This window comes from Rhipicephalus microplus, chromosome 7 (genome assembly GCF_043290135.1).
Source record: "Rhipicephalus microplus isolate Deutch F79 chromosome 7, USDA_Rmic, whole genome shotgun sequence".
NCBI lineage: Eukaryota > Metazoa > Arthropoda > Arachnida > Ixodida > Ixodidae > Rhipicephalus > Rhipicephalus microplus.
Genome location: NC_134706.1, coordinates 18,586,566 through 18,606,888, shown reverse-complemented (window position 1 = coordinate 18,606,888; position 20,323 = coordinate 18,586,566). Strand labels below are relative to the sequence as shown.

Sequence of the window (20,323 nt, the reverse complement as noted above, 5' to 3'; positions counted from 1 at the left end):
TGAGATAGTTTACATCCCAAAGCACAACAGTATATTCAACAACGCAGTACATGATCATCCAAAAGCCTACAGAAAGCGCCCAGGTCATCTTAGCACCGGCTTATACAAATGTGTAATTTCATAAACTCCAGCTTTTTGTTTGTTAACGCAATGGATGGCCTTGCTCACTGAGTAAGCTTCTGCACTTGCTGCTGCTTCAATAATTCTTCTTGCAGCGTCATTGCGATGCCAAACTATTATGTGTTGCTGGGCATGATGTAGTGCTTTCAGGTGCGTACTATAACGTGTACATGCATGTTTTTCCTAAATGAAGAACCAGATGGAAGTAAATGCTTGTATAAGTCCATTCTTTGCTCCTTCATTTTTTTTTTTGAGCTGTACGGAATTCTAGTATGGAGCATGCACAAGTCTGTACCGGTACAGCAGTTTACCCACACTGTTCGCTAACGAAATCCTGAGAACCATGGGGTTTACGTAAACGCCACAAATCGATCGACACGATCGGACACTATAGGGCAACATCGTTGACCAGATACCTGCTATTCCTGAGGTTGACGCCGTACTGCCAGCCCTTGTTTCGGCCTCCAACCAGCGCGATGACGTCACCCTCGTGGAAGCTGAGCTGGTGCTCACCACTCGAGAGGTACGCGTACAGGGCTCGAACCCGCGGCCTGTCACCCGAGGCCACGCCCAGTGCCATGCCGCCCGCCAGGGGGCTCCCGCCTCCGCGATTCGGAGTCACTGAAACAGGCGCGATTGACAAACTTCACTCTAGTAGCAGAAAAAAGCTGAACAATGCAACAGTGAAAAAGACTAGGCATTCCGAGCAAAGGTGGCTTGCACCACGTTCGTCAAGCCGTCATGTTTGAGCACCAACGTGACGCAATTAACCCACAGTGTGTGATATGAAGTTGCCCCGCCGCGGTGGTCTAGTGGCTAAGGTACTCGGCTGCTGACCCGCAGGTCGCGGGATCGAATCCCGGCTGCGGCGGCTGCATTTCCGATGGAGGCGGAAATGTTGTAGGCCCGTGTGCTCAGATTTGGGTGCACGTTCAAGAACCCCAGGTGGTCGAAACTTCCGGAGCCCCCTGTATTACGGCGTCTCTTATAATCATATCGTGATTATGGGACGTCAAACCCCACATATCACATCATCATCATCATATTCATCATCATCATCATCATCATCATCATGTGATATGACGTTCAATATTATCTGTAAATTGTTTGGAGGCTTTCCCGTTATACATGAATATATACCGAAAAACATTCCAGTGGTATCGTTATCACATTGAAGCAGGGCAAAACTGCCATATGATTGTCCACCTTGATGTCATCCAAGCCGCTGTGTTGTAGGAAAAAGAAGTGAATAACCTGCGTCCATGACGTCACGTGCAAGGTTTCAATACGTGGCACTATGCGACATCAAACAATGGCGAAAGTGTGCGACAGGGTTCATCGGCATTCAGAAACATATTTAGCGCCAGCGGACACGCATCAAAGGGGGATGGTGGAAATACTCTGCGCTTTGTCGAGACGCCGCCAAAAGAAGCATACTATGGGTTCGCAAAGACTTGCACGTGTAGCGACTCGCTTGCGCTTACATTTATAGCATAGTTAAGTGAAAACTCAGTAGAGCTTCATCAGTTACGACAACAGTTTCTCCTATAAAAGTAAGCTTATGAAGTAAATATCCGGAGTCAGGAAAGGGATGGTCAAGATCATATTACATACACTCCGAACGCTCTACAATAGAATCTAAATTTGGCAGCTCACACGTACCATTGGAATCGATATTATGCAAAGCTTGTGGTGGCAGGGTGACTATGGTGTTTTTTTATTGAGCGATTCAAAAGGGAACTTTACAAATTTGCAAAATGAAAAATTTTGTACGCATGAAGAGATGTTATACAGTCACACATGTCTTATATAATCAGTTGTTTACAGTTGCGCAACGATAATCAAGGCAACGTAGGTATTCCCACCACCAGAAGCGGTGATCTGATAAGTCGCGCTTCTGCTTGCGAGAATGGAAGCCCGGGATTGTGCCTCGTGAACCAACCTCTGTTGATGGTGAAAAACCACAATAGACGTAAAACTGACGTGACGACTGCATTATTTGAGTACATATGTAATGTTTATAAAACAAGATAGCACGCACTGCCACAACAACTGCCGTTCCAATAACATTACGCCTGCATACGGTTACGAGGACTGGCCTGACTCTGAGATGGCGTGCTTGACTGCCATGGAGAATGCTTGGGTTCAATTCTTGCTGGGACTATGATGTCAATTGTTTCCATTTGTTGATTTAATAGTGGGGTTTAACGTCCCAAAACCACGAAATGATTATGAGAGACGCCGTAGTGGAAGGCTCCGGACGTTTCGACCACCTGGGGTTCTTTAACGTGCACCCAAATCTGAGCACACGGGCCTACAACATTTCCGCCTCCATCGGAAATGCAGCCGCTGCAGCCGGGATTCGAACCCGTGACCTGCGCGTCAGCAGCCGAGTGCCTTAGCCACTAGACCACCGCGGTGGGGCTGTTTGCATTTGTTGAGTCAGCGCTGCCGATGTCAGTTTTTCTAAACGCCTTCGCAATTAAATTACCTATGTTGTCACCATTCTTGCGTAGATATGAACTGTCAACTCCTCTGGCGCATTCTGCAGTCCGTGGAATAAGCGTATATGTCACACGTGTCTGGAGTGAAGGGTTTGATAATGTATGCGATGGAATTTCAACGTTATTTATGTCAGGACAAACAGACATATTCGTCAAAGCTTCCTACGCTTACATACAAATTTTGGCAGAATCCAAGTTAAGAATGAGATCACGAGAACGCTCAGACGTAGGCAGCTAGCAAGATAGGTAGATATCTAGATAGATGGACAGATAGATAGAAAGAAACGCTCAAAGTGCCTGGAGAGCACTAGAAAATGCTTCGCATTTAGAAATTTAACTAACGTCAAAACCACCCGACTGAGTCAATGTTATGTTACGCTGATGATGGCTCTCGGTAAAACGTCATCACAATTAGTTCATTGTATTTACTTGATGAAACATCTGTTTGTTATTTGGAGCACTCCTATGTACATCGTTTTCTAAATAATTTATTCTCTCCTTGCTTTAGTCAAGCGACTTGCGTGACGACTATTGATACTGTCACAACTTGACTGCTATGATTAAGACAGCAACATAAGGCCGAATAAAAAGGCTCTTCTAAAAAAATATTCAAAGCGATTTTATTTACGACGACGTTTTTGAAAGAGATTGTGGCAGATATCTGCTGGTCGGCAGATAGTAGAGAAATCATGAAAGCTTTTGTGGTGAGACGTGTCGGAGAATTCTGCGTCAGCGTGAGTTCTCTTTCGTCATATATCAGGGGACGATGGTTGGTTTCTATAAAGACTTATCAACTACGCACCATACTCTGCTGAGTCTAGGCTGGCAGTAGAAGAGGCTAGGTTGAAGTCAGACTTGGCCCTGGCGATGCTTGACCTCGGAGGCAGTCCGTACGGATCGGCGATAAGGGAGCGCAGGTCGACGCAGCTGTTGTCGGTGCTGCGCGGCAACCGGCGTGACAGGCTCCCGCCGTACGAGCACTCGGGATCGGAAAGGATGCCCGAGCAGGCGTACTCACTGCTACACCGTATGGGAAGCTGCGAATAGGCGTTACAATGGCTTACGATGAGGGAACAACATTCTATATTCGAAATCATTAGGATGTTGGCACACAGACCACAAGTGTACATAGGTGCTTATAGGTATAGACAGATAAATAAACTTAAAAATACGATGGAAGCTCGATACACAAACACAAAAGTAGGTTACTATCCCAATTAATCAATAGATAGATAGATAGATAGATAGATAGATAGATAGATAGATAGATAGATAGATAGATAGATAGATAGATAGATAGATAGATAGATAGATAGATAGATAGATAGATAGATAGATAGATAGATAGATAGATAGATAGATAGATAGATAGATAGATAGATAGATAGATAGATAGATAGATAGATAGATAGATAGATAGATAGATAGATAGATAGATAGATAGATAGATAGATAGATAGATAGATAGATAGATAGATAGATAGATAGATAGATAGATAGATAGAGCGTGTGTAGGCAATCAAAAGCGTAGATCAATCTGACATTTTACAGTCACACCTTCTGGGCTTGCCGTGAACTGTCATTCAGGGAAAAAAAAGCATGGTTCTATGCTTCTGTCAAATGATGCTGCTACTAGATGAATTCGTGCCCATGTTGCGCTAGAGTCACATAAGAAATTATGAGACATGTCTTGGGAAGATAGAAGCATGAAGAGACAAGATTCGTGAACTCGGGGTGCAGCTGTCGTGGGCGTTTCAACAAGCAGTCTTGAATTCTTCGAGGTTGCAGCCTGAAAGAAGACAAGTCTACTCTCGAAACGTCAACAGCAGTGAGACACCGTACTTACGAATCCATTTTATTAAGGCTGTAAGTCCCTATTACAAAAAAAAAAACATTGACGCATCAGATCAGTTGCAAGGGCAAGTTTTTTATGCTGGTGTAGTAGCCACACTTATATTACCACAATAATTCAATACAGCTCTGGTTCTTTCAGATTCAGCTTAATCATCGCTTGCGTTCGGTAAAGTGGCACGTCAACCTTACTACTACTGCGCCGCATGATGTAAATGTCACAAATGATGACCAGTGGCGAGGAGCGTACCCGAAGTTCAGGCACCGTGTTGAAGATCTTGCTGATGGACTCCGGTAGCGTCTCCCTGGTCCTGACGATGTCCAACCAACCTTCGACGTTCTGCTGCAACAGCGCGTGTCCCTGGCAAAGTAAGAGTTCAAATACCACGTCATGAACCAAGAAGGAGAGGTTACACAGGAAAGGTAAGAAGCAGCATGGTTCCTTATACCTTTTTTCATTGTGATTCAGCGGCAAAAGCCATCTTTTTCTTCGCAGTCGGTTATATTGATCATTCCCCCACCCTTTCGACAGCTCCATGCACCAAACTTTCTTTTCTGCTTTCCCCAAAATTGGTGGTGTTATAAGATATGTGCATCTAGCATGATTCTGCAGTGCCTCAGTAGATGGACTTCATTCTGACTAAGCGACAATGTCACGTGATGAGGTAAGCAGCTGACGTCATTTGCTTCTTTAGTTAATTCGAACGAGAGGATATCTCGTGTCTAATGAGATTTTAAAGATTGCATGTTTACATGTTGAGATGAAGGAACACCTTCGTACCTTTGCTGTGTAGGCCATGTAGTGCTTGGCGAGGGAACACTGGCGCTCCAGTACAAAGCCGAATCGTCGCCGTTCCTGAGTGATGGCCTAGAAATGAACAAAGAACTGGTTTCAACTCAATACAGTCTGTAACACAATGCTCAGGTGAACACTATCGAGGTGTGGAAGCATGTATTGTCAAGAACTCACTGTATATCCGTCTATTTATCTCCTACATCTTAGACAGACAGACAGACAGACAGACAGACGGACGGACAGACTCTATATCTATAGATAGATAGATAGATAGATAGATAGATAGATAGATAGATAGATAGATAGATAGATAGATAGATAGATAGATAGATAGATAGATAGATAGATAGATAGATAGATAGATAGATAGATAGATAGATAGATAGATAGATAGATAGATAGATAGATAGATAGATAGATAGATAGATAGATAGATAGATAGATAGATAGATAGATAGATAGATAGATAGATAGATAGATAGATAGATAGATAGATAGATAGATAGATAGATAGATAGATAGATAGATAGATAGATAGATAGATAGATAGATAGATAGATAGATAGATAGATAGATAGATAGATAGATAGCATTTCACTATCACTCCAGAGTGCATTTCTTCTGAAAAAACGCAGATAATGAATTACGTTCCCTGCAAGACACACCCTCGAAAAAGAGAATGTTATCGGTCAACGGGTACAGACAATTAAGGAATGTTGGAGAGCAGCGTTGATTAGCCACTGAGTTCTGTTAATTGTGAGGGACAATTATATCTCTTGAAGCGTGCGAATTTTTAGCGTAGAACCAGTGATCAAGTGTCCGTGAAGCAGCGCGATGAACTTCCTCAAACAATAGGCTCTTTATCCTCATGCTGTTTTATTTCTATTGCCGATGCAATCGATTTCTGCAAGACATTTTACTTCAACTCCCAGAGTACAGAAACAAAGTAAAAAACACAGTAGTCTCAATCGATTCCCGACTTAACCAGGATAAATGACGTCGAAGGCACCCGTACCCGTTCTGGCTTGGGAGCAGGTAAGCAGGCGATCATTTACAAAAGCGGTGCGACCAGCTATGTTGGCAACACTCCGCGCCACAAGTCGGCGCTTATGTGGGTATTGCAGGCATTCCGCGAATCGTCGTCATGGTCAATGGGTGAGTGGAACGTGAAATGACCATTGTGAAATGGTCTTTTTTTTGTCTAGAAGACAAGCACAGACACAATCGCGTGGCCCCATCTTATACAAAAGAAGACTATCACCGGGGCAACAACTTCTCTCTATACCACTGGACACCAATAAGCATTGAATTTATAACGCTTACGCGAACTCCTACACACACAAAAAAAAAAAACTTCCCGTTTTGGTGCTGTGCACTCGCCTTGCTCTGAGCCGTTGAAATGTATTGCGAACGTTCTTAGGTCGCTCGAGCATTACTTGTGTTTTCACTACACACGTACCAAGAAAACAGTATACCGCTGAAGTTTCCAGAGCACTTTGTTTCAGTTCGTCTTCGAAAAAATGCATGCGTTCCCAGGATACATGGTACAAGACTTGAAGCACTTCGTATTTGGTTCGCGAATATGGAAGTAGCACAGCGGTAAGCACTTCTAGTTGCCTGACGTCCGCTGTTCTGTGTGTTCGGCTAGAAAAAAATGTAGTGCAGTCGCGTTTATGTACAGCTCTTGCTAACGTGTACCTCGATAGAAAACACACAAAACAAGTAGCATTCAGCGAATTTGGACATTACTTCTTGAGTTTCTCGGTGCGAAAGGAAGTGCATTGCCTGCGAGTTCTCACAAGACTTGTTAAGCGTGTTTAGCTCGTTACGAATGAAAGTTGTTCAGCGCTAAGTCAGTGTGTAAGACCTACGTTCGCTATTTGTAAATACGCTTTTGAGAGAAAGTACCGCGGACGAATTTCGAAACAGCTAGCATGCGACGCTAGTTCATGCCAAACGACAGGATACATCAGAGTTCTGACCGCGTGTGCAGAGTATACATTCTGTTTACACTTTAAAATATAGTGCGAAGAGTTTTTGCCGCAATCGCACCTGGGAACTGGCTTGTGCAACGAAGTAGTTCCTGTGCATTTCGGCATCTTCTTAAGAGCCCGTATTTTATTGTGCGAAAAAGCAAAAAGTAAGAAACGAAACAGCTCTCAGCCGTTTTTCTGCATTTATCACGTTCCGACAGAAAAATACTCTACACGAGTTCATCCAGCGATTGCTTTTGCACTTATCCAAGCTCAAGAAGAAGCACTGCAGGTGTTTTGAGAAAACTTGCATTTTTAACGCTTGATATTGTTGAAAAGATTCATCATGCGATCATCAAATATGTAGCCCTTTCTCGCCAACGAACGATGTCCATTGTTGTGCCTGAGTGCCTTTAGAGTACCGTGTGATACTTTATGTTATGTTGACCACTCCAATGAGAAAGATAGTAGCAACTTCATGAGCCAATAAGAATTCGCAATATAGGCAAGCACTGATTTAAGTGTGGGGAACATCAAGTCTCTAACACATGTCCACTATATGTGCAGCGCTTGCAATCCCCTTTAGCCACAGGGATCCTGTAATTGCTCGTAGAGAGAAGGGAGTACTAAGTACATGTATGTATGTATGTATGTATGTATGTATGTATGTATGTATGTATGTATGTATGTATGTATGTATGTATGTATGTATGTATGTATGTATGTATATTTGTGTATGTATGTATGTATGTATGTATGTATGTATGTATGTATGTATGTATGTATGTATGTATGTATGTATGTATGTATGTATGTATGTATGTATGTATGTATGTATGTATGTATGTATGTATGTATGTATGTATGTATGTATGTATGTATGTATGAGCTTTGTGTCAAGAATGGCGAGTACGTTTCCTAGAGCATCAACCGAACCCTTGCAACCGGCCACAGTTAGGCGTTTTGATACAGACGGCGTATGAATGACGCGAAAAGCTCAACTTTTTGACGAAACCAGGATTGCTTCATTTCACGCCTGCCTGAACGTTAAGTGCTGTATTAAGTACGGCGTTATACGTTCTCAGTCTTCCCTATTGGCGCAAACATGAAGGAAGCTTTGATACAGTATTTAGATATCTGGAGAGAAATGTCCCGCTGTCTCAGACTTCCACATTGCTGTACGGTTTTATCCTGACGACACCCTGGCCGCATCATAACGGCGCTACGATTGGGCAAAGCGTGGTTCATGGCAACCAGCTTTTTTTTTTTTTCGTGATGACTGCACACCTATATATAAAGATATAACGACACAGAAAAATAAAGCCTCGAGAGCGCGTCACGCCACATTCCGAGCCAGGTGTGAAAGAGAACGTAGGCCTCCTCTCCCCAGACAGCCTGATTACCTCAGGGTCTCGGAACAATTTTACGGCTGGCCACTTCAGTGCGCGCCCATATACTACATCCATCCAGTTGTCTCTTCCTCGGCAAAAGAGTGCGAGAAGGATAGTGAGTCGGTGAGTGAGGACAACACAGATTGCTGCCTCTTCCTTTGCGAATGAATTAGAAAGAGTCGAAGTGAGAGGAAGAGTGAAAGCCACTCGAAGAATGTCCCTTTGGAGAGAAGGCCTCCAGGTGGTGGTTCCACTCCAGAGGAGAAGAGTTGTGCTCACTGTGCGCTTCGTTAGTTTCCTTGAAGTCGTGGTGTGTATGTGCTGATGGGAAAGACCAGATTGTGACAAAATGACCTACTCTGTTGTCGCGATCTCTCTACCTCTTCTTCCACTCCACCTTCTCGCTCTTTCTTCTCGAAATTTCAGCACACCCTATGGAACGCGAGTGCTGGAGAGACCAAACGTGGCTACACCGCTACTGAACCTCGTTGCTTCAGCTTCGTACAGCCAAAGCTACTGCTCCAATACGCTACAATAAGTTTGATGTCTGGAGATACTGTTTAAAGCTCTTCAAGTTTCGCACGAAGCTCGCCGTTTAATCTTTGGTCCACTGAAGTGAGTTCCTGGTTTAAACACTTTAACCAAACCAGCGTTTCGATTGCTAACGTGTTCCTACATGACTGAGTGTGCACCCCATGGACGTTAACGCAGTCACAAAGCACTGTCATTAATCTGGGATTTTAGGTATAGTCATTTAAGCACAAAATTCTCTAGGAGACTGTAGGTGCTTTTCTTTTCTTTTTTTAAGGAAAACTATAAAGCGTGCAATACGTTTTAAGAAAAAAAAAAGTGTGGAAAAGCAGAAAGATCTACAACCAATGAACCCGACCCACGGCAGCGTTGCGGTTTGAAAAAAAAAAGTTTCGTTTTGCATACACTGAAGTAAAGTTTCAGATGTACAAGTCAAAACAAACCAGTGCCAAAACTAGACGGATGGTGACTGACTTCTTCGCATGAAATTGAATCAACGTATCAAAGAATCCAAAGAACACGATTGTTTGGATAACGGAAGTGACGTACCTGCTTCAGGCTGCTCTCGCAAAATCCGTCGAGCTTGCCTTTCTCTTCTTCCAGGCTCTGCATTTGCTGGCGGGGAAGACGAAAACAGAACCAGGTGACTGAGAAAACATTCCTCCACTTACAACGCAGGGTCGAAAGTTGAGCAAACTGGTTAAGTGATAACGCATTTGGTGTAGCGCAGGGGCGCAAGTGCGCCGGACACCGCCCTGCTATCAGTTCCGCAGTAGTGGCTGCTACCACTCAACAAACTGTATGTAAAGAACAATAAATTAAGACATGACATCGGTTTAGAATGATAAATTGTACTTTGAGAACTCCAATGTCGTCGAAATTGCCATTATAGGTTTATTCGTTTATTAACAGGTGATAAAATCAAGATTAAACTTTCATTTCTACATTTGATGTCGAAACTTTACACGTTACGTATGCTCGGGGGCATTTTTGCTATAATCTTGGTATTTTTAGGAGTACAGTAAGCTGGTCTATTATTTTATTTTATTTATTTATGTTATTTAATACATAGTTGGTATTCTTCATTATGTCACAGAGCGAAAGTATATCACAGCGAAATTGCACTTCTTGACTTGCAATCAACTGCACAGGAGCTAACAGGGCCTTAATGTTTCAAGTTTTCAAGACTGCATTAGGTATTTTGCGGTCAGGTGTGCGCAGGCGCACAGGTTCGGCCTCCCCTGTATAAATCTGTTACCCGAATAAAAATTTAAGTGGATAGTTATCACTGTTTCATGTCTTATGTGCACCTTAGTGAGCATTCTCATTCTTTTGGCGCTGCCACTAAATGAGTGGCACTTTTGTAATCATAGCAGAGTAATATACTCAAACTAGACAAAACGCATTTCTCTTTCGCACTCATTTTATATACAAAAACGTTGGTTATGGTGGAACAGATCAAAGCGGTTAGGGTATAGAAGGGTTCAGAGGTTCACTGGCTGCCGTGCTTTTGCGTCTTATATGCCCTAGCAAAATTATCTGCGTACTTCGTACCTGACACCGTTCATTTGAAACACTGACACACTCAAAGCGCATGAGATCCAGAACTGTGCACATAGGATTCTACGTGAACAAACAAGGTCTTGCTGCCGCCACAAGTAATTCTAAATTAAACGTCAGTGTCGACGACGTCTGTGCATGCACGCACGATAATTTTCGGCCGAGACGGTACTAAGAAAGCGAGAACGAGCCGTTGTAGCGGAAGTGCCCGTGATTACAAAAAAGGCTGCACTGTACACACCTTGATCTCTTTGTCAACGTTGGAGCCTCGGTTTCCGGCACGACTTTTCTTGCGCTGCTTCTTGACGAGAGAGGCGATCTTGAGGTAGGACTCGTGGTGCGTCTTCTGCTGTTGCATGAATCGCTTCTGCTCGCTCTGCGAGTTCGGGAGGGGTTAGATAGCTTTAGGGATGAATACAGATGAATGTACAGGCACTACAGACAGGTAGGTAGAGCCAGACAGGCGTTAAAATCTATCTATCTATCTGTCTGTCTGTCTGTCTGTCTGTCTGTCTGTCTGTCTGTCTGTCTGTCTGTCTGTCTGTCTGTCTGTCTGTCTGTCTGTCTGTCTGTCTGGCCGTCCGTCCGTCCGTCCGTCCGTCCGTCCGTCTGTCTGTCTGTCTGTCTGTCTATACCGTGAGAGAGACAGAATGATAGATAGATAGATAGATAGATAGATAGATAGATAGATAGATAGATAGATAGATAGATAGATAGATAGATAGATAGATAGATAGATAGATAGATAGATAGATAGATAGATAGATAGACAGACAGACAGACAGACAGACAGACAGACAGACAGACAGACAGACAGACAGACAGACAGACAGACAGACAGACAGACAGACAGACAGACAGACAGACAGACAGACAGACAGATAGATAGATAGATAGATAGATAGATAGATAGATAGATAGATAGATAGATAGATAGATAGATAGATAGATAGATAGATAGATAGATAGATAGATAGATAGATAGATAGATAGATAGATAGATAGATAGATAGATAGATAGATAGATAGATAGATAGATAGATAGATAGATAGATAGATAGATAGATAGATAGATAGATAGATAGATAGATAGATAGATCATTATTAGCCTAATAGATTTAAACATTTATTCTGTGTGGAATCTTCTCAACTAGCCCTGCTTTGAAGTCTGGCTTATCAAGAGGGGTACTCACGGCCACCACCTTGGCGTCCTTCTCGATGTTGGACTCAAGCGGTACAATTACGTCTACGTAGAAGGCCTTGAGCTGCGTGGTCAAAAAAGAGAGATACAAAGTAAACTGTGTAGGCGAGCCTAATCCTACACTTAAATGTCTAGTAGTAGCACTCGTGCGTAGGTATTCGCCTGCCCTGGTCAATTACTTAAGTTATCCTAATGAGAGCTAACAGACAACAGCGCCAAGGAAAGTATGCAGAATGTTACCAGTAGTAACCATAGTAATGACCAAGATTTAGGTACACGTGCACGTAGCGCCACCTCTCGTCAGTGACAATGGTTACTTTCCGTAACTCAATGGGAAATGCCAAAAACGAAATCGTATCTACGAAAAAATCAATGTTTATCAAGAATGACTCCTGCTTCCACAGAGCTGACAAATGTTTTGTTAAAATTATAGCGTAATGGCGCTTACGTGAAAGTTTGAATATCTAATAGTTGGGTACCGTGTGTTTTTAATCGCTGGTGGATAATTGATCTTAGAGGTCACACGCTTCGAAGTGCGACGCTGCAAATTTGAATAAAGTGTTCCATAAGGTCAGTGCTCTACAGAACCTGATGTTATCTTCGGTGAGCAGCTTTTTTTGAAAGAAATGTAAACTTTTATCGCTATTTAGCATTCAGTTAAGGCAAGACACCATTTCTGCAGCCTAGAAATGGCGCCAGGTAGATGTGTCCTCAAATACAGGGAATGATAAATGTGAAAAAGGTAAACTCGTCGAAAAGGGAACTCACCGCCGGCCGCTACCGAGCCTGAAACGTTCTGACGAAGCGTTCGATGTTCCACTAATTGAGTAACGGCAGTTGTCATTCCCCGCACCCCCCGTAACTTCAATGGGAATATCTGTCCTGTAAATCTAGGAGTGTTTGTGAGCGCCTATGTAGCTATTGTGAAATGTGTATTTTTTTTCTGCCTGCAGGCAGAAAAAAACCTTTGTTTTTTATGCGCAACCATAGCGAATTACAGAAAAAAGTGCAAAACCCCGACCTCATAGAGGTAGTGGGTGCGTGACATTCCCAACCATGTTCAATCCCACCTCCTTTCACATCCGTGAGGCCACGCAAAAAAAAAACTAGCGCGTAATGAAGGTCGGCTCCGCCAGGTGCCTTTACGATCCCAGCTTATCCAAGTCATTCAACAAAATCAATTAAATATTTTCTTTAATTGTTCTATGGTAACTAGTCCAGGAACCCTCTGGCTTCGACTGCCCTCTTGGCCCTGGTGACCCACCTTAGGGTGATACCGGGCCTTGCTCGGAACGCTGTTTTTAGATAAACGTTTATCTCTCTCTCTCTCTCTCTCTCTCTCTCTCTCTGTGGGAACTAACAAACAAACCTATATATGAATGAGTTCAAGTCTTCGCACCATCTGTTGTCACCGTTACCCCGCTGCATTGTCGTTTGTCGGTACATAGCGCAAAAAGAAATCGATGAACTAGCCCAAATCTGATTAACTATCTCCAATCTGTTAACCTATCCCGAGCTCGATGAACGAGCGAAACTCTATCATCTAGTTCAATCTAATGAACTTGACAATTTATTACTCTTTTTTCTTTCATTTCGCGCCCACTTCAAGCCAGTAATACATCTCCAGAGTTCTTCAGCAGGCTGATGCGAAAGTGCCCTGCTCGCGTGTCAGAGAATTTTCAAGATGCGACGCATCACATGTTGACGCGAAGAAAGCCGCAAAGGTGGCACGGTGCGTAAGTAAAAGAAAACGACTAAGTAGGCACTCGTTACGGCAATCATCATCCATCATTCAAAACCTGGGGAGCAAAACGAGCTGACGCCCTTGCGTGGCATAACACTCGGGCGTCCCAGTGACGGGTTATACCCTGCAAGCGCATTTTCTTTATCATCATTTGACTTGCTTATGTCGGGCGCTTTCCAAGTCTTAATATTGCGATGCCGACAGCTCTATACCGTCAGCCCCACCTGTTCTGCCGGAATACAGTACAGGGCCCGCAAAAGTGAAGAACCGAGGCCGCTTAGGCATTTGGAAGAGTGGACAATGCTTGAACAACAAGTGAAAAATTCTTCAACCCTATGCTCCTTTTCGAATCCACGCATTGGTTGAACCATGGCGTTTTTTTGTGGCCTCAAGCATCGTCTGTGTTGCTTTGACAGTGGCGTCTGTCCTTATACTCTTCAACCGCACCATACGGTAGCAATCAAAACAGTCCATTCCATCCCGATGGAACGCGGGTGCTTACACCCGAATCGCAGTGCCTGTCGTGTGATGTTCAGGGCCATATGTTCAAGAAACTTACTATATGCCGTAGAAATCAGGTCGTTATAATAATTATTCATGATGTAGGAAGGCGCGACTTAAAGGGCGCACCAGAAAAGAGGCACATAGAACGTCTTCTTTTTTTCTGGTGTGCTGTGTTGGGGGTGGGAGGAGAGGAGCTCGCTGTAAAAGACACTTCGTATTTTGAGTGTAAAGCCGCGGTCGCGATCGCCGGCGTGCGTTATCTCGACAAACATCGATAGACGGCTCGTACACCGTTTCAAGGTATACGCTCTGAACAGAAAAAAAAACTATAATAATAAGACCATGCGGAAGGCGCTTCGCTCTCTGGACTGGTCATGGTGTTTTACGCCAGCGTTTTGTGGAGTTACGCAAGATCGCATCCAAAAGAGTTAGCTGGCAGCCTCACTTCGTATAACGTTACAATTTGATGTTGGCAGATTCAATGCTTCGTCTTTGAGGTGAAACCGCGTTTTTGTCCTACTATAAAGATTATTCGATAGTTTTCCAATCAAAAGTTTCAACTTTTACAAATCGCTCATAGTGTAGTTAAAGGTGTGAGGGCGTTAGTTATGTGCTTCTCATACCTAACACAGTAGAACATCGCGAACCGACTCATGTGGGGCACGCACTCGATATTGCCTAACGCATGATAGCATAACGAGACGGTTAACTTCATCCGCGCTGCACAGTACTAGAGGGAAAACGCTAATCCTCTCCTGGCGTGCTGTAGCGTAAAACCATACTCAGAGTGTTAGTATGGCGAATTTTTCGGATACCTTGCGTATGTGCAGCCAACGGCGAATAAGCAAAACGCACTCGTACGCATGAGCCAACGTACCTGGACTACGAAAAAAAAAAGTGCGAGGCCCTGTTTGTTGCATAATGAGGCGAGGGGAGATCTGTCGCCGGATATGACTAATTAAGACGAGCCGAGCTCCGCATCAACCCCTCTCCTCTTCTGTCCGATTTTCCTCTCCAGTCAGCGCCCGCGACACATTCGTATTGATCGAAGCTTTGCCCTGATGAAGGGAGCAGTAGCTGAGCTAGCACGAGTACAGCCGTTGACGCTGACATGAAAATGAGCGTGAGGTGGGTGACAGCAGCGCACCCCAAAAATAGTTAGTGCCGACTCCTTCAGTTCTCTCACTCTCTGCAGACAACAATAAAAAGGGGAGTCATAGTTTTTCCGCAAGGGCGAAGCAATAAATCTTATAGGAGCAAATAGGAAGGTCACGCAAACGACGTCCAGGACCTCGAAACACAAATTAAGTATACGTACAATACACGCATAGGAAGAGTGCGAACAACTATTACAGTTGTTACCTGGAGTTAGAGCAGCTTGCTTGTCTTGTCTTGTCGCCTAGAAGATCTTGGCTCATACCCACAAAGAGATTGCCCACACTGTACCTTATAATAGATATTTTTTTGTACAACGCTTGCTAAAAAAAAAAGAGAGAAATTCCTTTCGCAAACATGGTCCCTTCAGAGAACGAAGTGATCTTCGAACGCTCTGTAAATTCAGCGCAACTTTTTCGGGGAAAATACAGTACATACAAAACCGAACCACTACGAGATAATGCACTCGTGTGAACGACAAAGCCTTGAAAGCGATGTTCAGGAGGTAGTGGTGACTTTTTGCGTCTGAAATATTTTTATTTGTGGCGCACACAGATATATACGCATGTATACTTATACGGAACATGACGGCGATGAAAAAAAAACAGCCGAGAGTGTCCATATAATTGCTATTGTAAAGGAATCGGTAGGTGTACCAATCGCACCACTGAATTTCAATCACGATAGTACTGCTGTTGTAACAGTAGACAGCCGAGATTGAACTCTATTTAGCCAAAAATTGAAAATTGGTCATAATTAACCAATATTGGGCAAAATTATGCGGCATTCTGACGCCTGAGCCACGCGAAGCTTGGGCATGAAAGCAAAGTGTGCAAAAACGTGATGACGTGATGCCACTGCTTCACTCTTCGCGTCACTGTTGGCTTTCACGTTACCCATGCAAAATTATTAGATTTCTTTGATCCTCGCGATGCTTTCGAAGAAGCATTTTCAGATTGAAGGAATGAATGCTCGTGGTTAGACAGTTTGTTGCGGAATCGAGTAAGCAAATACGAAAGACACCATGCACTGTTTTTCTTTTTTTGCATACGTAAAAAGTAAATACGTAAATTTTTTGCTTACGTAAAAAAGTAGCCTATGCTACTAAGCAGGGCTTTGGACGAGTCGGTATATTTTTAGCTGAGAAAACAGCCCAAATAAGGATGAGGACTCAGAAACACAGCACACATATGAACGCTGAACATACAACTGAAATCTTTATCACACCGACATCGCAGCAAACCGCGCACACCCTTCCTATATCAACTTGCTAAACGAAAGCATCCGGTAGGCAAACTGCACGATCACTGAAATCTATCACGTGTACATTAATTGCAGCACGCACGCATCTTGGACTCTAAAATAAAATGAACACAAGTGAAAAGCGATCAAGCCACCTCTTAACAAGTGGTGGCTTAACAAGAGATTTCGTTTCATTCATTTCCTTCCCATGTTTTCTTGTTAAGCGGCGGCTTTGTCATTTTTCACTGCTGTTTCTCTTATTTTAGAGTGCGCCCGATGCAATTCATGTACACGTGATAGATTACAGTGACCATGCCGTTTGCCTACTTGGTGCTTTTGTTTGGCAGGTTGATAGGAAAGGTGTGCGCAGTTTGGTGCAATGTAAAATGAGCGGTCAGTGTAATAGATGTTTCAGTTGTCAGTTCACCGCTCGTGTGTGTGTACTGTGCTTCTGTGTCATCGTCTTGTTTTTCCCAGCTATTTGCTTCTACCACTGCACAGAAATTCCGCGATTTGTATGTGTATATGTACGGAGAGTGCACGAATGTAATTGGCTCAACGCTGGTGCGAATTTAGCCCCAGGCTCCTGGAGGGGGCATGCAAGCCAGTAGTATTAAGGAGCAATGCTAGAGCGTGCATAGAGAGGGGGGAATCGGTGGGGAATCCCCCGCGTACTCCTTTCTTCTTTCCGATCACCGAGAGGTAATCTACATGTAGACGATACGAAATGGTATTTTTGGGCATTTTTTTTTTACTTACCACGTTCATCTGCTGATTCTCTATCTCTTTCTGTACATCTACCAGCTGCATCAGAGCTGTACCTGCGAAAACATAAGACAAAAGTCACAGCTTTGCCGCAAAAGTGAAACAATGAACGTGATAGCAACAAATTCAAAGGTCGCGCGCAGAATGGCAAGCAGATCGAAACGTGCCCCGCGTTTCTCGCGCACAAGTTACGCACGAAACGTACTCACAGATAGGGATTTACGCGAATTAGCGTCTCAGTTGTTACTTCCCTAGAGTTTCCCACAAAACTTACTAGAGGGAACTCTGGCGCTAGTGTCTACGGGAGTTGCAACACACGGCGCTTCAATGAGCATTGGAATGATGGGTAGTTCACATATTTGACTAATTTTTGTACTTCTGGCCTGCTTCTGGCTCCGTGTGTGTTCGTGTGGCTTGGAGCTGTTTTTTCACGAAAACATAAATTAGCAAATGTTCACCGTTTGCGCTTCACAACCTTATTCTTTTAAGCTTACTATATTGAATCAAGTCCCTAAGTTCCAAAGGGTTCGTTCTTTCTTTCAAAACAAAACCGTAACCACTAATAAACGAAGCCGCAAGTACGATTCACTGCCCGCAAATACGAAGACTAGGCAAATGTGTGTACTACCCATCAATCCCATGGTCGCTGAACGATCGCAGTGCCAGAGTGCCCTCTAGTTAATTTTGGCAAACTCTATGGTTACTTCGCTACGTCTGTAAAGCACGCCTTTTTCGCAAATGGAGGCTGTGCAACGATTGCAATGACCTTTGGGGGCCCGGTAACTACAACAGAATGTTTCCGACGAAGCTCAAAGGCTAGCCAAGACGTACTATTCTTCCCATTGCTAGATAAAGGCGCGCGATCGAGCCTACACCCCCTTATTCTCTACGCGGGCAAAAGTATGCGTGAGAGTTGAGAGCCGCCACGCGCTCAGTGCGCCATCTGGCTGATAATGCTGAAAGCACAATAGTCTCCCCCCCCACCCCCCCGAGATGCCCACCAACAGCGGTAAGTGGTACATATGAATAGCTTGCCGTTTGACCGATGAAGCAAAGTGTGCAAAGCAGGACAAAGAACACGACACCAATGACACTTGGGAAGAATGGGAGGCGCTGCTGTCTAGCCCTGCCCTGGTGGACCAGTTGCGACTCATTCACAGAGCATATTGGATGGCTCGTGCCAGTGGGGCACTGGAATATGGGCACCTCCCTGCCAGACAGACCTCGCTCCTCACCCTGTATATTCCTCGGGACACTGGAGTTCTAGCCTGTCTAGATTATGTACGTAATAAAGTTTTCTACTTCTACTACTTGTCGGGGCGAGCATGCCGTCGGTATACCACAGATGGCTATGCTATTGGCCGCGAGGGCCTCCACTAGAGAGTCCAGCACTGCGACCATTTTGACGTCACAGATAGGATGCGCAGTTGTGGAATACGACCGCTTTGCTTTCGCGACGCCACCTGCATCGTCCCCCATGGCTGCAACGGGTCTTAGTCGTGATTTTACGATGCAAATTAGACACGATAGTGCCACCGGGGGCACCAATTCGTAGTTTGAATGCCCGCATTATCAGGTCTTACCGCTTCTTTAAACACTGAACTTCAAAACGAAGGGAAGTACACGCGGTGTACACACAAAACAAGCGCAGAAAATGCGGTGTTCTAGCAGACAACATAGCCCGGAATCCCATCAGTGACGTCATAACGTAGGTGGCGCCACGGTATGTCCTCGAGGCCAATACGGGTTTTTGCCAGCTTTACGCAAATCTTCCCGGGACGATGACAGCAAACGGCAGCACAGGTCCCCCCTGTACAATGCTCCCCACTTAAAACGGTGTTTCCTTCAGAATAACGGAAATGTGGTCAAGTTGGTTAGGGTTCATTGCGAATTATATGGGACAGCATGAGGACGGAGACAAGACATGCGCTCCGCCGCGGTGGTCTAGTGGCTAAGGTACTCGGCTGCTGACCCGCAGGTCGCGGGTTCGATTCCCGGCGGCGGCGGCTGCATTTCCGATGGAGGCGGAAATGTTGTAGGCCCGTGTACTCATATTTGGGTGCACGTTAAAGAACCCCAGGTGGTCAAAATTTCCGGAGCCCTCCACTACGGCGTCTCTCATAATCAAATGGTGGTTTTGGGACGTTAAACCTCACAAATCAATCAAACAATAGGCGCGATTATTCTGGTAAACTGCACTTTTTCTTGCACTGGAAGCATCTTTCTTGTACCGGCAACTTCTGGGGAGTCAGTCTATGCTTAATTTTTCACATTGGCAACTACTGTTGCGTTATTTTCAGAATTGATTTATTTGTAGGGTTCAACGTCCCAAAACCGCCATATGATTATGAGAGACGCCGTAGTAGAGGGCTCCGGAAATTTCGACCACCTGTGGTTCTTTAACGTGCACCCAAATCTGAGCACACGGGACTACAACGTTCCCGCCTCCATCGTAAATGCAGCCGCCGCAGCCGGGATTTGATCCCGCGACCTACAGGTCAGCAGCCGAGTACCTTACCCACTAGACCACCGCAGCGGGTCGCGTTATTTTCAGGAGATCGAGTACATTGGTTCTCATTTACTGAATGTTATAGCCTTTTATTTCTTCTGTGCTTCAAGCCAGCTTTTCGTCTGGCCAAATATTTTCGTCACTTTTGCACTCCCATGTAGAGGGCATGGCGTGAAGACTGAAAACACCCGAACAAGCCTCGTCTCTCTTCATCACACCGTTTCTACAATCATGGACTCGTGCAACCTAACCCAATTTTCAAGACACTATTTATCCTCTTTAATCTTCCTTGTTTATTTCTCATGGAGACATTGCTCAGCGACTGCACGCAGTGAGAGTAAGCCTGGCGTGTGTATGTGCACAAGACTCAATTTATCTTTGTTTCACAGAGCAGCTGTCACTCAAGGCACTCATTACTGGTGAGTGCATGCTTAACTCTTACGAAACAAACATTCGTTCTCGCCGTACTCAGCACAT

General features: G+C 44.3%; 1 protein-coding gene across 6 annotated transcripts in view; it reads right to left on the bottom strand.

Annotated features, from left to right (window-relative positions):
- IRSp53 (Insulin receptor substrate 53 kDa) overlaps nt 1-20,323 on the bottom strand; it is a 347,305-nt gene that overhangs the window by 9,741 nt on the left and 317,241 nt on the right. For 5 of the 6 annotated variants that reach the window (XR_012884819.1, XR_012884820.1, XM_075868792.1 and 2 more), the window contains exons 4-11: nt 17,332-17,393; nt 11,920-11,991; nt 10,968-11,102; nt 9,716-9,781; nt 5,257-5,343; nt 4,726-4,836; nt 3,427-3,661; nt 537-741 (exon numbers count right to left, since the gene is read on the bottom strand). Coding sequence is in view for 4 of the 6 variants with exons in the window: in XM_075868792.1 (XP_075724907.1) it covers nt 537-741; nt 3,427-3,661; nt 4,726-4,836; nt 5,257-5,343; nt 9,716-9,781; nt 10,968-11,102; nt 11,920-11,991; nt 17,332-17,393 (973 nt within the window). In the remaining 2 variants the exon portion in view is untranslated. The remainder of the gene's footprint in view (nt 1-536; nt 742-3,426; nt 3,662-4,725; nt 4,837-5,256; nt 5,344-9,715; nt 9,782-10,967; nt 11,103-11,919; nt 11,992-17,331; nt 17,394-20,323) is intronic. The other variant, XM_037431495.2, reaches the window with a different exon arrangement.